The sequence below is a fragment of the Tasmannia lanceolata genome, unplaced genomic scaffold (genome assembly GCF_043159265.1).
Source record: "Tasmannia lanceolata isolate RefF3 unplaced genomic scaffold, GAP_Taslan_0.1 ptg000012l, whole genome shotgun sequence".
Taxonomy (NCBI): domain Eukaryota; kingdom Viridiplantae; phylum Streptophyta; class Magnoliopsida; order Canellales; family Winteraceae; genus Tasmannia; species Tasmannia lanceolata.
In genome coordinates, this window is record NW_027518689.1 from 6,708,576 (window position 1) to 6,728,126 (window position 19,551).

General features: G+C 42.9%; 1 protein-coding gene across 1 annotated transcript in view; it reads left to right on the forward strand.

Moving 5' to 3' along the window:
• Positions 1-732: 732 nt before the first annotated feature.
• The window catches only part of LOC143887598 (Methylthiotransferase), a 50,261-nt gene continuing 31,442 nt past the window's right edge, over positions 733-19,551 (forward strand). Inside the window, exons 1-2 of the mRNA XM_077391697.1 lie at positions 733-1,076; positions 18,205-19,262. Coding sequence (XP_077247812.1) covers positions 784-1,076; positions 18,205-19,262 — 1,351 coding nt within the window. The 5' untranslated portion in view covers positions 733-783. The remainder of the gene's footprint in view (positions 1,077-18,204; positions 19,263-19,551) is intronic.

The following is a 19,551-nucleotide window of genomic DNA, read 5'->3' on the forward strand; positions in this document are numbered from 1 at the left end:
TTATGCGTTACGTCAAATACCAAAAAAGTGGGGGTGTTAATATCATTCTTGAGGACACAAATTTGTTAAATTGTTAATATTTAATTCAAAACAAGGGGCTGCTAATATCATTATATGATCTCTTAATTTTGATTTTTTTAGACAAAAGAATTAAAAGAAACCCTATTTTCTTACTTTCTTCATTTACTTTGCAAAATTGCAAACCCTCTCACGCCTCACTGCCTCAACGCCTCCACTCGTCCGTCAAATCCGGCTGTTGACAAGAAGAAGGAGAAGAACCCCAAAGGTATAGCCATTTATTTTTTTAGCAATGATGTTTAATTTTAATAGTGTTTGAATCAGATCCTAATGACCTTTTAATATTGGGCCTAATGAGAGAGTAGTTGAGTTACATTGAGGCCAACCAAATAATGCCCTTTTTGGTCATTTTACCACTAAAACTCCGTTTTGGGGTATTTGCAACCAAACACACAATACCTCCGTTTGCCGTTTAAAACGCCGTTTTGATCTAGTCAACCAAACATGAAAGCGCCGTTTGGCAAAACGCCGTTTTGAACCAAAATGCCGTTTTGCAAAATGGCGTTAAACGCTATTTGAAACTGTAAGCCAAACACACCCTAAATCGGGTTGGCATTTCCCAACCCTAACCCAACCCGAGAAAATGCCAACCCAAACCGAGCCAAAATCGGGTTGAACCCGACCCAAGTTGCACCTCTAGTAATTACGTTAGGGTCTTTGTACTTTGTATAGCTGTTCTACTCAATCTCTCTTCTCCTTTCTCTCATGGCTTCTCTTTCCCCTCTTTCCTCTCTCTGCATCCAACCCCATTCCGCTTTCCGCATCAAAATTCAAACATGTCGTTGTTTTCTTAGCCTCTATTCTCGCCCCCCTCTAATCTCCAAATCCCGCCCCCCTTTTCCTCTCTCCTCTCGTTATCCTCTCTTGTCTACCAGAAGCTTCTCCTCCCATCTCCACTCACCTGGGTCCGAAAAGAGCAGCGCTTCGAAGCTGGGTCCAGGTCCGGGTCTCCCCCATTTTATTGGGCAGGCCTTTGTCACGTCCGAAACCCAGCAAGAGTAAGTTCCCCTATTTGTTTTCTATGAGAAATTCTATCGAATATTTTTTGTATGAAAGGTTACAGTGCAGTGATAAATCGACTCCCAAATATCTTAAATCGACTCCCCATGTGTCTTTCTCTCTCCTCTAGGTTAGAGAGAGAAAGTGGAGAGAGAAAGACACATGGGGAGTCGATTTAAGATATTAGGGAGTCGATTTATCACTCCCCTTATTCTATCGAATATTATGTCACTAATGATTCTGGTTTTTCTTCTCTGAAATCAAATTTTCAGACTCTGGTTTCATGATTACGTGTTTAGGATAATTGCATTTAGTAGGATTAAATAAATTTCTTCAAGGACATCGTATATAGAAAAAAAATAAAAAAATAAAACAAAGGGTTTTTTTTGCTAACGACTTCCCTTGATAAGGTGCATTGAAAACATAATTTTACATAGGTTTTGAGAAAAAAATTCTCAAAACATTTGAAAAGTCTCGGAGCATTCTAAAGACATGTGTAAAATTACGTTTCCAATGCACCTTAATGAGTGCCCTTAGCAAAACCCTAAAACAGATATCACATAAGAAAAAGTTATATCCCCACAACGGTGGTTTTAATTAATTTATTTAAATAGTTGTTTATTTGTGGGAGCATGAGCAACAAGGGTAGCTTGTTTGTGTAGTATCTGAAAAGCAAAAGTAAACGGTGGTAAATCAATAGATCTGTTCTTCATGCTATTATACGCGAACTCGGTTTGAGCTAGAGCAAGTTCCCATTGCTTTGTTTTCTCGCTTGACAGACTCCATAGCATGTTGCCACGTGTCTTGTTCGCCATCTCTGTTTGTCCATCCATCCAGGGGTGATAGATAATGTTATATTGTAAAGAAGTATCGAACCACCGCCATAAGGTCTTCCAAAGCAGCTCAGGAACTTAGTATCTCGATCTGAAGTAATCTTCTTGGGCACTCCATGAAGCCATACAACCTCTCGAAAGAAGAGATTTGCAATGTTTGCCTATCCTGTGTCTTTTTTCAAGGGATAAAGTGCGCCATCTTAGAAAACTGATCAACTACCACAAATACGGAATCCACAACTCGTTGAGTCCCTAGAAGACCCAACACAAAGTTCATAGAAAGCTCTTCTCTTGATGCATATGGAATTGGAAGAGGCATATATAATCCTGTATTCTGAGATTGCCCCTTTGTAGTCTGACATGTAATACTTCTCTCAATAAACCTGGCCACGTCTCGTCGTAATTTAGGCCAAAAGTAGCGCTCCTCAACCATAAATGTTAGGTACATAACCAATACGCCAAAAGCTCTAGAGCCGATGGAATGCATTGGGCTAGGTCCTTTAAACTTGTCCCATACCAGCACGAGTCCTAGCAAATCTCATACCTTAGGCAGGCCCCCAATTATGTCCTTAACATTCCTCACACTTCCGTATCGATCATCCTCGGTTGTCCACTTTGTGGCAGCTTTCACTCTAGCCTTTTTTCCATATAGCCCTTTCCACTGGTCGCCCCTTCCACGGTTGACCACTCTGTTGTAACTTCATTCTAGTGGCTTTTACTCTAGCTTTTTTACCAGGTAGTCCTCCCCACAGATCACCCCTTTAGTGACTCGAACATAGGATGTGGTGGATGCTCATACCACTTGGCGTAGCTGGAAGTACAAAGAACGAGTCGGGGTCGATCACCGTCGAAGACTAATCATTTGAATCCACAATGGGAAAAGCACCACTCACTAAGGAAGAAAGCAAGAGAATTTTCTTGATTTCAGCAAAAAAAGAGAGAAAAAACATGCAAACAACCCTTGCACATAAGTATCCAAGGATACTAACTCCCTGTTTTAACTATGACTCAATCTTAACCATTTGTTTGGTCTAACAGTTGTTACTAGTTCCTAATCCACAACAATTACTCATAGAAGCAACCACTCCTATACTCATATTCCTACTCGGGCTCAAACACATAAAACAGAAATCTAGAAGAGTTCTGTTTTCATTTGGAGTCTTTGCACTCATCTACCCCCATACACTTTTAACAAATAACAAATAACCAAATCTAGCTGGACTGGACTTTCAAAATAGAAACATATTGCAACTTGGATTTGTTTAAATCCTTATCCCACATATACTAAGGAGACATGGATACGTCAGATCTTGACTACTCTCACCTTCACTCCTTGGCATGTATTATGTCCATGTTCCATCATCTACATGGCAAAAGTTTTCTTCAAAGGCTGTTACATGTAACCATCATAAGGGATGCATTTGCTACTTTCTTACTAAACAGAAGGTTCTAATCTCATGTAGGTTCTAATTTCACGTCATGCGTCATTTGATAAGTCCTACATTTGTGATCTATTCACCATTGGACGTGAGATAAGGGAAGATTAAGTCCTCTCCTCGCATGGCTATCACACCGACATCCACATTGAAATAAATATCTCCTACACATGTTATAAACACTCTTATGAAGCCATATGCCAAGGCCTATGTTCATCAAAATAAGGACAAGTGCTGACAACACAGGTTGTTGGAGGGGCTGGGGCTGATGTGCTCACGACATTCACAGAGGCTATTTCTGACGACAGGTGGATAAAAGCTATGTAGGAGGAAACGAGATCCCTTTACAGAAATGACACATGGAAAATAGTGAAGAGACCTATTAACAAGAATGTTGCAGGCTGAAAACAGGTATACATGGTCAAATAAAAGCCAGATGGAACCATTAACGGACAAAAAAGCGCTACTAGTGGCCAAAGGGTACAATCAGAGATATGGTCTTCACTCCGATGATACATTCAATCCTGTAGTTAAGAGCACTACGGCGAGATTCTTGCCCTGGCCAACATCTATTGATGGACTCTGAGTCAAATGGATGTGAATAATGCATGTCTTCATGGTTCTATGGAGGAATGTATGGAGCAACTAGAAGGTTTTGAAGTGGCATACATGGGAAAATATTTATGGAGACTCAGGAAGACCAATTTATGGTCTCAAGCAGAATCGTAGAGCGTGTTTTGACAAACAACATCAGGAAGTCAGACACAGTGGGGGTTGGGCCTGTAGCTCAACGGTTGAGGATTTGTTTCTCAACCCTGCAGTCGTAGGTACGATCTCATCTTACCTACCAAAAAATAAAATAAAATCAGACACAGTGGATACAGGAGAAATATTTGTGATAGCTCATTGTTTGTCCTCTATATACTGTCAAGGATTGTTTTGGTTCTGGTATATGTTGATGATATCATAATCACAGGAAGTGGTAGTGGTGGCATTCAGAAACACAAAACAACTTGAAAGAATCCTTTGACATAAAGTATCTGGGACTTCTTCACTATTTCCTTGGAGTAAAGTTGAAAGAACCAAAGATGGAATGCACCTATCTCAAAGGAAGTATGCACTTGATGTAGTTGACAAATTTTGTATGATAAATTGCAATCCTGTAAATACTCATGCCATTTACAACAAAAAATTTAGTGCTATGGAAGGCAAGAAAGTTAAGGGATACAATGATCATCATAAGGGATGCATGTGAGGCTTTGACTTAATAGAAGGCTCTAATCTCACTTCATGCGTCATTTGATAAGCCCACTTAGTGGACTTGAGATTAAGGAGAGAACATGTCTTCTCCTCTCATGGCTGTCAGCCCGTCACACTGATATCCACATTGCAATCAACACCGCTTACACATGCCACATACCACTGGCACTCTTATACAACAATATGCCAAACACCATGTTCGTCAAAAAAGAAGGACAAGTAAGCACTGACAGCACAGATCATCATAGGGCTTGATGATCTTGTAACATTCACAATTGTTGTTTCTAATCAGAGGTGGATAGAAGTTATGCAGGAGGAAACAAGAGTCCTTTACAGAAATGATGTGTAAAATAGTGAAGAGACGCAGACAGGGATTTTGTTAGCTGCATGTGGGCCTTCAAAGTCAAATAGAAGCCAGATGGAACCATTGACAGACACAAATTATGACTAGTGGCAGACGAGAAATGATATATACTCAAGCAAGACTCTAGAGTCCTGGACTGTGCTTTGACAAAATAAATGCACTAAGACACCATGGATACGGGATAAGTATATTTGGTAACACACTGTTTGTCAAGCATACTTAGTCATGGATTGTTTTGGTTCTTTTATATGTTGATGATATTATCATCGCAGGAAGTGATAGTGATGGTATTCAAAAACTAAAAAATAGCTTGAAAGAATATTTTTCCTTAAGGATATGAGAGTTCTTCCCTATTTCCTTGGAGTGGAAGAACCAAAGATGGAATCCACCTATCTCAAAAGAAGCGTGTACTTGATTTAATTGTCAGTTTTTTTATGATGAATTGTACGCCTGTGGATACTCCCTTCTGTTTATAACAAAAGTTTAGTGCTAGATTAGGCAAGAAAGTTAAGAGTCTCCATACGTATCAAAGTATGGTAAGGGCTCTGACCTCTGAGTATCTAAGACTCACTAGACCAATACTTCTTGGACCGTAAATCAATTTTTCAGCATTTGCATGACTTGAGAAGAAAATTTAAGGGCGGTGAAGCTTATTTCAAGATACCCTATAGAGACAATAAATCATTGAATACTTTACATAATCAGTCATGACAAGCGAGTTAGGATATGCGGTTAATCGGATTCTGATTGAGTTGGTAATCCAAAAACGTGGGGATTTGTTATAGGATATTGTATATTGATGAATGATAGCTTGATCTATTGGAGTATCAAGAAGCAGAAGATAGTAGCCTGTTTGGGTGCGGAAGGTGAGTATAGAGCAATGACCACAACTACTGCAAAGCTCATTTGGCTAATAGGCTAATACATTTTATGCATGAGCTCCATCTCAAGTCAGAAACTCATGTCCTGTTTTGTGAGGAAGTGGTGAGTGTTGGAGTATTTTCTTGTTATGTTACAAGTCATCAACAAACCGCGGTTGTTTTCACTAAGGGGATTACATATGATGATGATCATCAATTAGTTAACAAGCTTAAAATGTTTATTGGACCACAGGCAAGGGTTAGGATTGGTCAAAATTCATGTAAGTGGTATTGTGGTCATTTTTTGACTAACCCCATATAAATTTCAGTTGTAGCTTGTAACCTATTTAATTGTTGTTAATGTCTATGGCTTGACCATGGAGAAACAAAGACATGAGAGAAGAAGAAGATGAATCTTTTTTCTGAATGGTAAGAAGAAGAGAAATCTTGAAAGAAGAATTTTCTATCTCCCACATGAATCTATACACACATACACACATGTGTATATATAAATAATGTATGTATGCACATATACACACACATAGGCTACTGATATTGGCACCGTATTGGCTTCTGAGAGCTTTTTGGGAACTGTAAGCCATTTACAGCTGTTTAAATAATAAAATGACAAGATAAGCTAGTGCAATTATCAAACGTGGCAGTACCAATATCACTAGCGGACTAGCCTATCTGTATGCATTTTTACAATACATGCTGATTTGACTAAAATACCACCCTACACAACATATTATATTCTAATACTCGTCACGTTGGAAACGATATAACATATAATCCCAGCTTGGAATCAATGAAGTCAACACATCTTCGATTCAATGATTTTGTAAACACATCAGCTAGCTGATCTTCAAAATTTTCAGCCAGTGTAGATACATCTCCACGTAAAACCTTCTCTTTCATGACGTGTCAGTCAATTTCAATATGCCTGGTATGCTCATGGGCATCGGATTAGAAGAAATGTGCAATGCAACCTGATTATCACAAAATAACTTCATTGGAAACTTCACTGAAAATCCCAACTACCAGTCTCTGCAACTAAAAATTGAAGAGGAATTAGAGACAAACCCTCATCAACAAACTGAATCTCATCAGAAAATTAGGGAATCAATTAAGAAAAAGGTCATGTCAACACAAACATAATGACGAAGCAGCACATGATTGAAACACTTGAATGTGGAAGTAACCCAAGAACACACATTTGACAGCACGATAATCCAATTTATTAGAGGCCAAGTCTAACCGATGGACTAAACAAATACAATAAAAAATAAGAGGGGGAATGGAAAACTAAGAAGTACCAGGAAAATGGACAGTGTGGAAGTTGACCTTTCAAAACTGACGAAGGCATTCAGTTAATAAAAAAAACATGCATTTAAGAGCATCACTGCAATTAAACTTAAATCTGCATGTGAAACAACAAGGCACGAGTAACCTCAAGATGACGTTTTTTCTTCTGGCCATTCCATTTGAGGGCTATTGGCGCATGATGTCCGAGGTATCATACCATAAGCAACCACAAACTCATCAAATGAATGAGGTGTATTACTTCATATAGACGGATTTAAAAATAACAAAAATTCAGTATCCTTTGTTAAATATAACTAAGTCATTCTGGAATAATCATTTATAAAGATAATACAATACTTAAATTCCAAGTAAGAGATGGCACTGTTAGGACCCCATACACATCTAAATGAACCAATGGAAAAGGGCTAGAAACAAGATTATGGGCTCTAGACGAAAAACACAAATGATGGTTGTTATGGGTAAGTCTCCCAGCCGAAGAAGAACCGACTCTGACCCAGCAGACCCAAAATCCACTATGGATGCTGTACGTGGATGGCTCCTCCAATGCTGGGGGCAGTGGTGCCGGCCTGGTCATAACAGGCCTAGACAATTTTATTACTGAGTACGCCCTACGCCTAGATTTCAAAGCATCCAATAACGAGGCGGAATACGAAGCTTTGATCGTGGGAATAGCTCTCGCCACTGAATTACAAGTCAGTCGGATCAGAGTCCACAACGATTCGCAATTGGGAGTCAGCCAAGTAAATGGCTTCAGCGAAGCTAAAGAAGAACAGATGGTCAAATATCTGGAAAAGGTAAGAAAGGAAATCTCTGCCTTTGAGGAATTCCAGATAGTACAGGTTCCCCAAACCTTAAATACCCGACGCACTCTCCAAGATGGCCTCATCCGGAATGTTTGAGCCAGGAAACATCTACACCGAGACTCTCCCCCAGCCTAGCGTTGAGAGAGAAGAAGTCGTACAACTCAGCGAGGAACCTAGCTGGATGGACCCTATAATACGATACCTGAAAGACGGTATCGTACCCTCGGATAGAAAGGAAGCTTGACGCTTGGTTGCCAAGGCCGCCCATTACATCCTCGACGGACAGAAGCTGTATAAGCGTTCCTTCTCATGGCCCTTGTTGAAATGCCTCTGACCCTCCGCCGCGGAGCTCGCCATGAGGGAAGTCCACGAAGGAATCTGTGGCGATCACTCGGGAGGGAAGGTATTGGCTCACAAGATCCTCCGTCGAGGTTTTTTCTGGCCAACCCTCTAGCAAGACGCTTCTGATTTTGTTAGGAAATGCGAACAATGCCAGAAGTTCGCTACCGTATCCCGTCTACCCGCAGTTCCCTACAAACCCATCTCCAATCCAGTCCCGTTTGCGATGTGGGGAATGGATTTATTAGGACCTTTTCCTAACTCGACCAAGGGGCACCGAATGATGTACGTCGCCATCGACTATTTCACCAAATGGGCCGAAGCCAAGGCAGTAAAGAATACTTCCAAAGAAACGGAAAACTTCTTCTATCATGATATCATTTGCAGGTTCGGTATTCCGCGGGTTCTTGTGACCGACAACGGGACCCAATTTGCGAGCCGAAGATTCAAAGATTTTTGCGGGAAACTCGGTATCGACCAACGATTCACCTCAGTCGGTCATCCACAAGCCAACGAACAAGTTGAAGTGACCAACCGAACTCTCTTACAGGGGTTGAAGAAACGCGCAGAAAATGCCCGAGGCTTATGGGCGGAAGAATTACCGAATCTCCTGTGGGCCTATCGAACCACTCCCAGGACCGCGACAGGAGAATCACCATTCAACCTCGCCTTCGGAGTAGACGCAGTCATACCCGTTGAGATTGGAGCCCATTCTCCGAGGCTTGAGGCATACAATGAAAGGACCAATCCCAATTACCTGAGGAGCAGCCTCGACCTCGTTGAAGAAACCAGAGAAAAGGCTCGAGTCAGGATGGCCTCGTATCAACACAGGGTCGCCCGATACTACAACTCTAAGATGAAGGAGAGATCAGTAAGAGCGGGCGACTTGGTGCTCCGACGGTCCGAAGTCTCCGACCCTCGCAACTCCGAAAAATTGGCTTCCACTTGGGAAGGACCCTACCGCGTCTCACGCACTCTCCATCCAGGGTTGTACCAATTGGAAGACTTAGAGGGCAACTCCATTCCCTGCCCTTGGCACATTTCGAATTTGAAGAAATTCTACCAGTAGGCAAGAATGCAATTCGTTTTCATTTTCTTATTTCCAATAAATCTTCGTGTTTGTTCTTTGTCTTTATGATATTGCAGACATGTAATCATTCCCCTCAAGTAATAAAATCTCCTTCTCGACTCTCCATCCGCAAGAACGATTACCTCCCAACATCGACAAATCTCCACATTAAACAAGTTATGAACGAAGATTGAAAGATACGACCCATAAACCGATGCCCCAAGAGGCTCGGTAGAGCGTCTATCTACTCGAAAGATACGACCTATAAACCGATGCCCCAAGAGGCTCGGTTGAGCGTCTATCTACTTAAAAGATACGACCCATAAACCCCTAGAGAGGCCCGATAGAGAGTCTATCTATTTGAAAGATACGACCCATAAACCGATGCCCCAAGAGGCTCGGTAGAGCGTCTATCTACTTAAAAGATACGACCCATAAACCGATGCCCCAAGAGGCTCAGTACAACGTCTATCTACTTAAAAGATACGAGCCATAAACCAGTGCCCAAAGAGGCCCAGTAGAGAGTCTATCTATTTGAAAGATACGACCCATAAACTGATGCCCCGGGAGGCTCGGTAGAGCGTCATCTACTTAGAAGATACATCCCATAAACCGATGCCCCAAGAGGCTCGGTAAAGCATCTAAATATTTCGCCAGAATCAAGAAAAAATTTACTATCACCAGCAAAAGGTAAAAGTGTTTCAAAAGCACCACCATGCGTAGGGATCGCCTCGAAGGACGAACCCTTCCACCACACACCAAAATAAAGTTAAGGTTTTTACGGACCAGTTCATGAGAAAAAAGTAAAAGAGAATTGCAAGGGCCCTGTCCCTACACATCCTCTCTAGTAGAAGGTACAATGACAGGCGGCACAGAGGATTCCACATCCGGAGAGGCAACCACCGGATCCGCCACGTTCGTTTCGGTCACCTCGTAATCCTCTCCCTCGGAAAGTTCGGTTCCCGGTGGTCCTTCCAGCCTCTCAACTGGAAACTTGGAGTCTATGGATGCGTGAGTGTAAAGAGATTGGTACTTGTCTATGCGTCGCGAGGTGTGAGCACAAATATCTGACAACTGTAGGCCAAAAGAGAGAAGGTCAGTATTTGCAGAGCCTAAAAGATATTGGGAAAATTAAGAGCACGCACCTTCTTCTCCAACATTTCTGCTTGCCGTTTGCTATGCGCGGACTTCTCCGGAGAAGCGGCATCCTGGGTCCCCACGGCCAGGGCCGACCCTTTGCCGGCCTTAGCTGCCTAGCGCTTCATGGCTCTATCCTGTTTTTGCCGAGCCGCTTCCTCGGCCTTCAATCTCCTCGCTTCTTCCATGGCCAAGGCAGAAATATTAGCGCCCGACCCTTGTGCCGCCATTCCTGCGATAAATCTAGGAAACAAATCACGACACAATAAAAGGGAAACGAGCAAAAATACGGAAAAGAAGGTCGAAAAAGAGAATCACGAGACTGACTTTCGTCAGCGCTTGTGTCGTATTCCTCCCTCCCTTCGTCACCTTCACTCCAAGCATCATCCTCCGAGTCTAGCACAACGTTGCTTAAACCAAATTTCACCAATACTTGTTCGGATTTGAAAGCCCGAACGTCAAACCCCTCCTTTCCCACGTCTATACCCTACCCACGACATCATTGAAAACTAGCTGACTCAAGGTCCCTAAAGAAAACCTCAACTCCATTTTCTCCTCGTTGGGCTCTCTCCAATCAAAGGGGAATCGCCACCCGGCTGTTTGAGGCGGTTTCACAAAGAAGAACTTATTCTTCCACCTTTTAATAGAAGAGGGAGCCCCGCCCATGATCATCAGTGTCCGCCGTTGGGCCACATCTACCTAGTCCCCTTTCATCTTCAAAAGGAAACATTTCCGAATAATATCCAAGGATAGGGGGCTTTCACCATTTTACTTTTCACTACGTACGCCAACAAACCCCTGCACCCATTTGGAAAAATCTGGGACGGTGCCAGACCAAAGAAATAAAAAAAGTCTATCAGAATCAGATAGAGAGGGAAGCGGACACCTGCTTCAATAACCTCCTTATAAAAGGCCGTCTCCCCCTCCACGCTGCTGCTACACGCCCGTTCATCAGGAGTGGGAAGCCGAACTTCATAATCATCCGGAATGTGATACTTCTCCCGCATACGGTCGAGGTTCGAAGGTTGAAGGATACCTACTGAACTCATGGCTACCTTAGGGCGGTATACCCCGCCATGGGGCACCCGAGGCTTATGAAGTTCCACAGATTCCTGGGCCAGAATTTTGGCCTGAACATCCATCGGTGCCGAGCGAGAATTACTCCTATCCTCCCTCAAAGCGGCAATTACGGGAGCATCGCTCGGAACTGACTTTGAGGAGGTTCGACGGGAAGAATCGGATCTACTTCCTTTCTTGGCCGTGGCGCTACCCTCTTCATGGACCCTCCGCTCTTTGCGACCGTCGTGCCACCGCCAACTTCCTTGGCCCTAATTTTAGGCCTTATCTCCGACGGTCGCCCCAAAGCGCTCTCCGCTTCCATCTCCGACGGTCGCTCTAGTACACTCTCCGCTTCTATTTCCGGCGAGACTTGAGGAGAAGGGGACGATTCCTCCATCCCCACAGGCTCAATCGACCGATTTTGTGAATCCGTATTCTCCGACATTATTACTTTAAAGAAACAAAATGAAAAGTTTGGGTTGAGAAACGCACCGGTGAGATTGGAGGAAGGAAACCGTGAAGCTCGCCGGAGAAGACGAACCAGCACCTTGAAAGAAAGGGGAAATCAAGCCGAGAAAAAAGCTTAGAGCCTTCCAAATCTCTGGTTAACGCAAAGGGACGAAGTTAAAAGGGAGATTTTGGCAGAAAAAGGAAATGAATCACTAGGAAAACAGCGAGTGCCTCGCCGGAATGAGGGAAGAAGAGAAAGAGAGAGAAACTATAAGGAAAAAGAAAAAACGGGCGGGCTTTTATAGGTCCACGCGCGGGAAACTCAAAAGTCACGTCACTCTGACGTTATGCGACACGTGGCGCCCCGTAATACGAGCACAGATATCGAGACCATTAATACGTCGTTTCATCATTATTGTTTAAAGCGCCAAACCGCCATTTCCCAAGAGTCGCGATCGTCACACGTGTCTCCTCGAAGTACCCTTCAGGACGTGTTAACAAGCACTTACAAAGCAAAGCGTCATCCGGTTCCGAATATCGTTTGGTGAAAGAAGAAGACCATACGACACGCCCAAGCAGTATTACGTCCACGCCAAGGTTAGAGTACGATCGGGACCGAAACTGCTCATTTGTGCCAAGGGTGTAATTCCAATTGAAACGATAGTCCCTCGTAATGTGATACGCAAGTCATGATGGTCGATTCCGATTATTATTAAATAGTATGTTCACAATACATCTACGAGCTACTGTGGGCGTTGTATAAAAACATGACAAGGAAACGTAGGAAATAACGAAAATCCTTTTATTCACAAGTAAAAGAACTTTTACAAAAGGTGGGCTTCTAGTCCAGATACAAGAAAAGGAAAATACATTCGGTGCCTTACTAAAACTGCGACTAACTACAAAAGACGGAAGGAAACTGTGAAGAATCGACGCCCGGAGCTTCAGTATCATACGTCTGGTGAACCGCCAAGCGCTACCGGACATTGGACCTCAGCATCGCCATGGCACCCACTTGGCATGATCTTCTTTGCCTCGGAAGGAGGCTTCAAAACCGACTGTGCCAAGGTCGTGGCCGAAGGTCCTATCATTCGCCCAGATCTTCCTCCGGATCTTCTTCCGGATCCTCTTTAGGGTCCTCCTTCGGTGAATTCGCCTCCAGATGAGGCTCGAGACCGGGCGACGCGGAGCCGACCCTCGTGCCACCTTCTATCACTCCTTGCAGCATCACCTTCAGGGCCTCGTTCTCCATCTCCAACTTCTCGACTTTGGCCCTCAGCCGGAGAACCTCCAAGCCTTGCTGGAGAAGTTGATCCGCCACCCCGTGTCCTCTCTCCATGGTATGCTTCAGGGACCGCTTATAATTGGCAACAAAGTGGGGAACGTCACCAGGAGCAAGGAAATCCCTGGCAACGGTAGAACCCGAATGTTCTGGGGTCTCCGCCTTCCGTTTCTTCTTACTTTGGGGGCCGCGATTCTCCCCCTCAGTTGCGGCCGATGAAGAAGCCACCGCCACCGGAGTTACCGTTTCCGGTGGACTAGGCTCCACCGCTGGCGATCCTTTCGGCCTTTGCGACCTCCTTGTTCTATGGGCCACCGGTTCCCTAGCAACGAGAGGGTTTCCGCCATCCCCGTCCGAAAGCGACTCCACTTCCACCACCGGGACTATCGCCCCTAGTTGATCGTCACCGGCGGCCTCTTGAGACATTTTCAGCAGAAAAACGATAAGGGGGGGAAAAGAAAAAGAAAGAGATGACGGATATCTCTCTCCCTCACCTCTCTTTTATAAGGGTCACCAGGCGAAAAAATCGAGCGGGATTTAATGTCCCGCCGATTTTTGAAATCTCCCATAAAGCGGGAAATAATAGCCCGACCCGTTTTTTGAAAAAACATGTGAAAAATAGGTGGGACATTAAATGTTTCCGCCGTTTCCCGAAAAACCTTAAGGGTAGTATAACGCGCCTGTTAAATGATGTGACATTGAATCTACCCGCCGATTCCCGAGGAAGACGCTTCGACTCCATCACCTCTAGAGGATCGGCACCGGCCCACTACTTGAAGATTTAGCTACTTCCTTGACCCTTACAAAGGGACAAGAAAGTAGGGGGTAGTATGTTATGGGTAAAATCGGAATGTACGGCACCGAACCTCAAGCCCCTCCTCCACTATTCAGACGGATCGGAGCAGTCCCCTCAGCAACACTCGGTAATGAACATTAATCAAACCTCCTTGATACTTCTTCCTTGAGCAGTACCGAACCACCAAGGGAATCAAACACAATCGCATGGGTCACACCCCCAAACGGGAAATCCGGACGGCCGTTACACGTAAAGCACGGTTTTTGAATTCAAGACATCCCGTCTAAATCACCATCCACAATCTTCGCCCAGAATCATCGGAAATCACATCTCCACGTACTTATTCGCCAGCTATCAAGCTCCACGTGGGTTAAATCTAATGTATGATTGATGTCTCCACGATCTTATTCTCTCGCCATCACGCTCCACGTGGGCGAAATGAAAGGCATGATTGATATCTTTGAGATCGTGGATCTCCACCCCTATAAAGAGGGGACTACGCACTCAAGCAAAATGATCCAACTCTCCCTCTCTCCCTTTTTGGTCTGGTAACTTGACTTAGCCCTCTCCCATTCCCCGTCTAATGTCTGTGATTGCCCGTCTCTGACTTGAGTGTCGAAGTGGCCATCCGGAGCCACAACTCCGGGCCCGCTAACGCTTTTTTTGTGAGTGCAGGATTACAGGTTCTGCGAAGCTAGTTCATGCAGTCAAATATTGGGCGTCATCAATGGTGTTTCCCAATCTAACAAGCTCAGTTGACTCCAAGTAGGGGTAACTCTTATAATTTGAGGAAATAAAAGGGGAAAGATAGTGAGGGCCGATGTGTCAAGAAGGGGATCACCACAACCACTATACATTTTACCATTTGCCACTTGGCATGGGGACCACGGCAGCTGGAGTGCTGGACTCACCATGTTAAGTGATGACACACGGCATCCTAGGTGTTATGTACTTGAAAGATTCTACAGCTCCTTCCATCCTCTATAAATAGAGGTGATGGATCTCGTTTGGGGACTTCTCGGAGTTTGGTGAAAAACAAAGGAGTTCTTGGAGAAGAAAAAACGGTTCGTGTGAAAGTCTCAGAGCAGCTCCCTTGGAGCTGGGCGTATGGCCCTTTGAGGTGAGAAATGAGAACCATTTCTCCAATTATCCCTCTTTTTATCCGTAATGTCATCCTATCAGTCCATTCTACCCTTTATTTTGTATTTTTTAGACACGAGTCAAATTTCTGTTTCAATAACAGTCCTTGAAGTCCGATCACTTATGTCCTGCTTTTTTTCCTTTTCTTACGAATTCCAATTCAATTTTTAATACTGAAATTCATAATAATATTCATGGAGAACTCGTGCTCAGGTCAGATCTGAGATTTCTTTCAGATTTTGATCTCAAGTTGACTGCCATAGATCATTCCTATAAGATTGAATTCACCTCAGATCTCTCCCTGATGCTTCACTTGAGCTACTATCTTTTATAGCTCTTCGAGGATCTAACGGAATTGCAAGATTCTGATCTTCATTTACAGACCGCAGTCAAGGAAGATTCAGGAGATCACCTCTGATCTTAGCTATACTCTTTCTCTCTCGGTTTTCTCTGAAATTCCAATTATCTTGGCTTAAATTCCTACTATCTGTGTTCATATTGATTTCTTGATTTCATCCTTCAAAGATCCATACGAACTAGCAAAATTTAGCAGAATTCTGCTCGGAACTTAGCTGAGTAATGTGAAGATCATTTCTTGAAGACCTACCATTGATCGCACATAACTCGAGAGAGAAATATACACCTCTTCGCTTAAGACATTTTCTACTTGCACAAGATCTGCGAAAATACTTCTATATAAAACCTGCGGAACCTATGATGATTTCGGATCCATTGCCATAAGTCTTCCAACGAATAAGCGTGGTTCCGAATACAAATCGAACAGGATTTAGGCTTCGACAAAACTGTGAATTAGTTTCCTTTCAAACTTTTAGTGTTCCTACAGTTGAATGCAGCTTCTCGCCTCTGATCCACATCATCTGGTATCAGAGCTTCCCTTATCACCATCTGTCCAGGATCTAATTCTAGTGAAGAAAAGCTTCTGCAGCTGGAAAAAGAGCAGCTCTAATACTTTGGAATGCCTCGTTGATGGCAATCTTGTGGGTTCTCTGGAAGGAGAGGGATGCAAGAATATTTGAGGGCTCCTCTAAGAATGCCACCTTCCTCTACTATAAAGTGGTAGCCCATGTTATCGCTTCATCGAGGACCCTGACGTCTTTTATGTTTGTTTCAACTTTTGACCTTTGGTATGATTGGCGAGGGACTTGCGATAGTACAGATCGGCACACTAAGGTCTTGGTGGCATGGGTGCCCCGTCGTCGGGTTTCCTAAAACTTAACTCTTGATGGTTTGAGCTTTGGGAACTCCGGCCCGACGGGTATTGGTTGGGTTTTGAGAGATCATGAAAGGTTTGTGATTTGGGCTTTCGTGGGCCCCATTGGCATCGCCGATTGCTTGTGAGGAGAGTTGACAGCGGCTCATCAAGGTATAAAATTATTGGCGGAGGGTTGATGGGACAAAATTGTGGTAGAGTGGGGTTCCATTAAGGTGATAAGATGGCTTAGCAGATTGCTTGGTTGCCCATGGAGATTTGATCGTATTTTTGATGAGATTCTCGACTGGACGGGGGCAATGGAGATCTCCTTCTGCCACGTCAAGAGGTCGGCAAACAGTGTAGCAGGTGGGCTTGTGAGAAGGGGGGTTTCAATGGAGGAAGTGGAGTTATTTGATCATTTACACCCTAAGTGTCTGCTGCGTTCTTATTTCATTTCTGTATCTTTCCCTCTGTCTCCCATATCTTCTTTCTTCTCTTCTATTGATGTATGACCATCTTGGTCCCTTCATCTATCAATGGAATTTTTATGATCATTAAAAAAAAAAAGCTTCTGCAGCTGATCCACATCACTTCTGGTCAATGAAGAAACTTCATCATCCTGAATTTCCTGGAGATACCAATTTCACGCTCAGTAAAATTCAGAAATCTGAAAATCTTAGACATGAATGATGATGGATTCAAAGCTATCAAATTTTGGCTAACTATAATTTCTGTGACGTGAACCCATAGGGTCTGAAATAAACCTCGAAGAAATCTGTCTCAAATCAGATGTCATCTTAATGGATTGTACTGTTTGAACAAGCAGCAGATGAAAGGAATTGGCAGCAACTTGTAGGATTAAGAGGAACTGGCAGCAAATGAACTTCAAGTTCTGAAACTCAGAAACTCAGAAACTAGGACAACGAAGTGAAAAGCTCCAGCAAAAAGGAGCATTATAAAAAACATCAATATTCCAATATAAACAAGCAATCCTAAGCTGACAACAATCTTAATGTAACCCAAGAAAGAAAAACTAAGGTTTCCAAAATAAAAATCAGAACAGACTTCTATGAAGGAAAGTAGTTCTAAATCAACTAAAACTTTCAAGATCTCATGATTTTCAATCCCATTTGGTTTTCATGTTGGAGAATCTTTTCCTACCAAAGTAATTCAGAAATCTGCTGTAGAATTTTATTTAGTCCTGCATCGTCACAATTTCTGTGTTTGCATGCTGTGCAATCTATCTTCAATAAGGACTCCTCAAGTACCTATTTAAACTATTCAAAAAATCTCTGGAAAATTACTCGTAATGCACAGCACCTCAAAACAGCAGGTTCTGGAGCTTTTCAGTCCTTTCTGATCATGTGGGACCCTCCTGCTTGATCATCTCATGTCATGTTGACATATGGTTTCCCATGGGATCCTTTTTCCATCTTGCTCTTTCTTCTTCTTCTTACATATGTTGTGATGATTTTCAGTTCGTTATTGGCAGCATCATATTGTCTTATTAAGGCAAAATTATTTGCAGTATCAACCATTTTCCAGCATATTTTAATAGCACATAAGATGAATATGGTAGTTCTGTTGATGAACACTGTTTACTAGTTATATGGGCAAGTTTTATGTAATTATGAGGTGATCCTTGAAAACATATGATCAAAAATATGCTATAAAGTTATGTTCTTCACATTCATCTTTACTCAGCCTTTTATATAGTGCCCTGGTGTAAGATAAAACTCTGACTTGTATTTTTTGTCTAGTCTTGTATCAGCTTCTTCTATACCTTCCAGAGGCCGTATCTATCATGAGACTTATGGATGTCAAATGAATATTAATGACATGGAGGTTGTCCTGTCTATCATGAAGAAATCCGGATACTCGGAAGTTGTGGAGGATCCAGAGAGTGCCGAGATTATTTTTATCAATACTTGTGCTATCCGGGACAATGCAGAACAGAAGGTCTGGCAGAGGCTGAATTACTTCTGGTTTCTGAAAAGGCAATGGAAGAGTAATGTGGCTATTGGAAGATCACAGTCTACACATCCCCCAAAAGTGGTTGTGTTGGGTTGCATGGCCGAGAGGTTGAAAGATAAGATACTTGATTCAGATAAGATGGTTGATGTCGTCTGTGGGCCCGATGCATACAGGGACTTGCCCCGTTTATTAGAAGAGGTTGACTATGGTCAAAGGGGTATCAACACTCTCCTTTCTCTTGAAGAAACATATGCCGATATTAGTCCAGTACGGATCTCGAGCAATTCTGTTACGGCATTTGTCTCTATAATGAGGGGATGCAATAATATGTGCTCCTTTTGCATTGTACCTTTCACTCGAGGTAGAGAGAGATCTCGTCCAGTGGAATCAATTGTAAGAGAGGTTGGTGAGCTTTGGAGGGAGGGCGTGAAAGAAGTTATGCTCCTTGGTCAGAATGTTAACAGTTATAATGATGCTTCCGGGGATAATAAAGATGTTGAGCCAGGGGCTAATTGGAGATTTAGTGAAGGATTTTCAAGCATATCCAAAGTGAAGAATATGGGTTTGCGCTTTTCTGATCTCTTGGATAGACTATCCACTGAATTTCCAGAGATGCGGTTCAGATTTACATCCCCACATCCTAAAGATTTTCCAAATGAATTGCTATCTCTAATGCGGGACAGATATAATATCTGCAAAAGTATTCATTTGCCAGCGCAAACTGGGAGTACAACAGTACTTGAAAGAATGCGTCGGGGATATACTAGAGAGGCGTACTTGGATCTTGTGCACAAAATACGGGACATCCTTCCAGATGTTGGCATAAGCAGTGATTTCATATGCGGTAAGGATTTGTAAATGATTTCTTCGTATATTCTTCTCTTTCTTTTATGGTTTTTAGTCTTACATTTGGCTACTTTAGAATTTTTGAGTAATTTTATCATCTGGCTTTCTGTCTCTGCCTGAATAACTCAACAATTGATCACATATTTAGGAGTCATTCTTAAACTAAATGTGCATAGGATGATTATTTGATTGGCGAAGAGCTCTACTTTCCCATCTCTTATTTGATCCTTTTATTTTGTATGGAGTTTTGATTTATTGATAAAAAAATTGATCATAGATCAAGAACT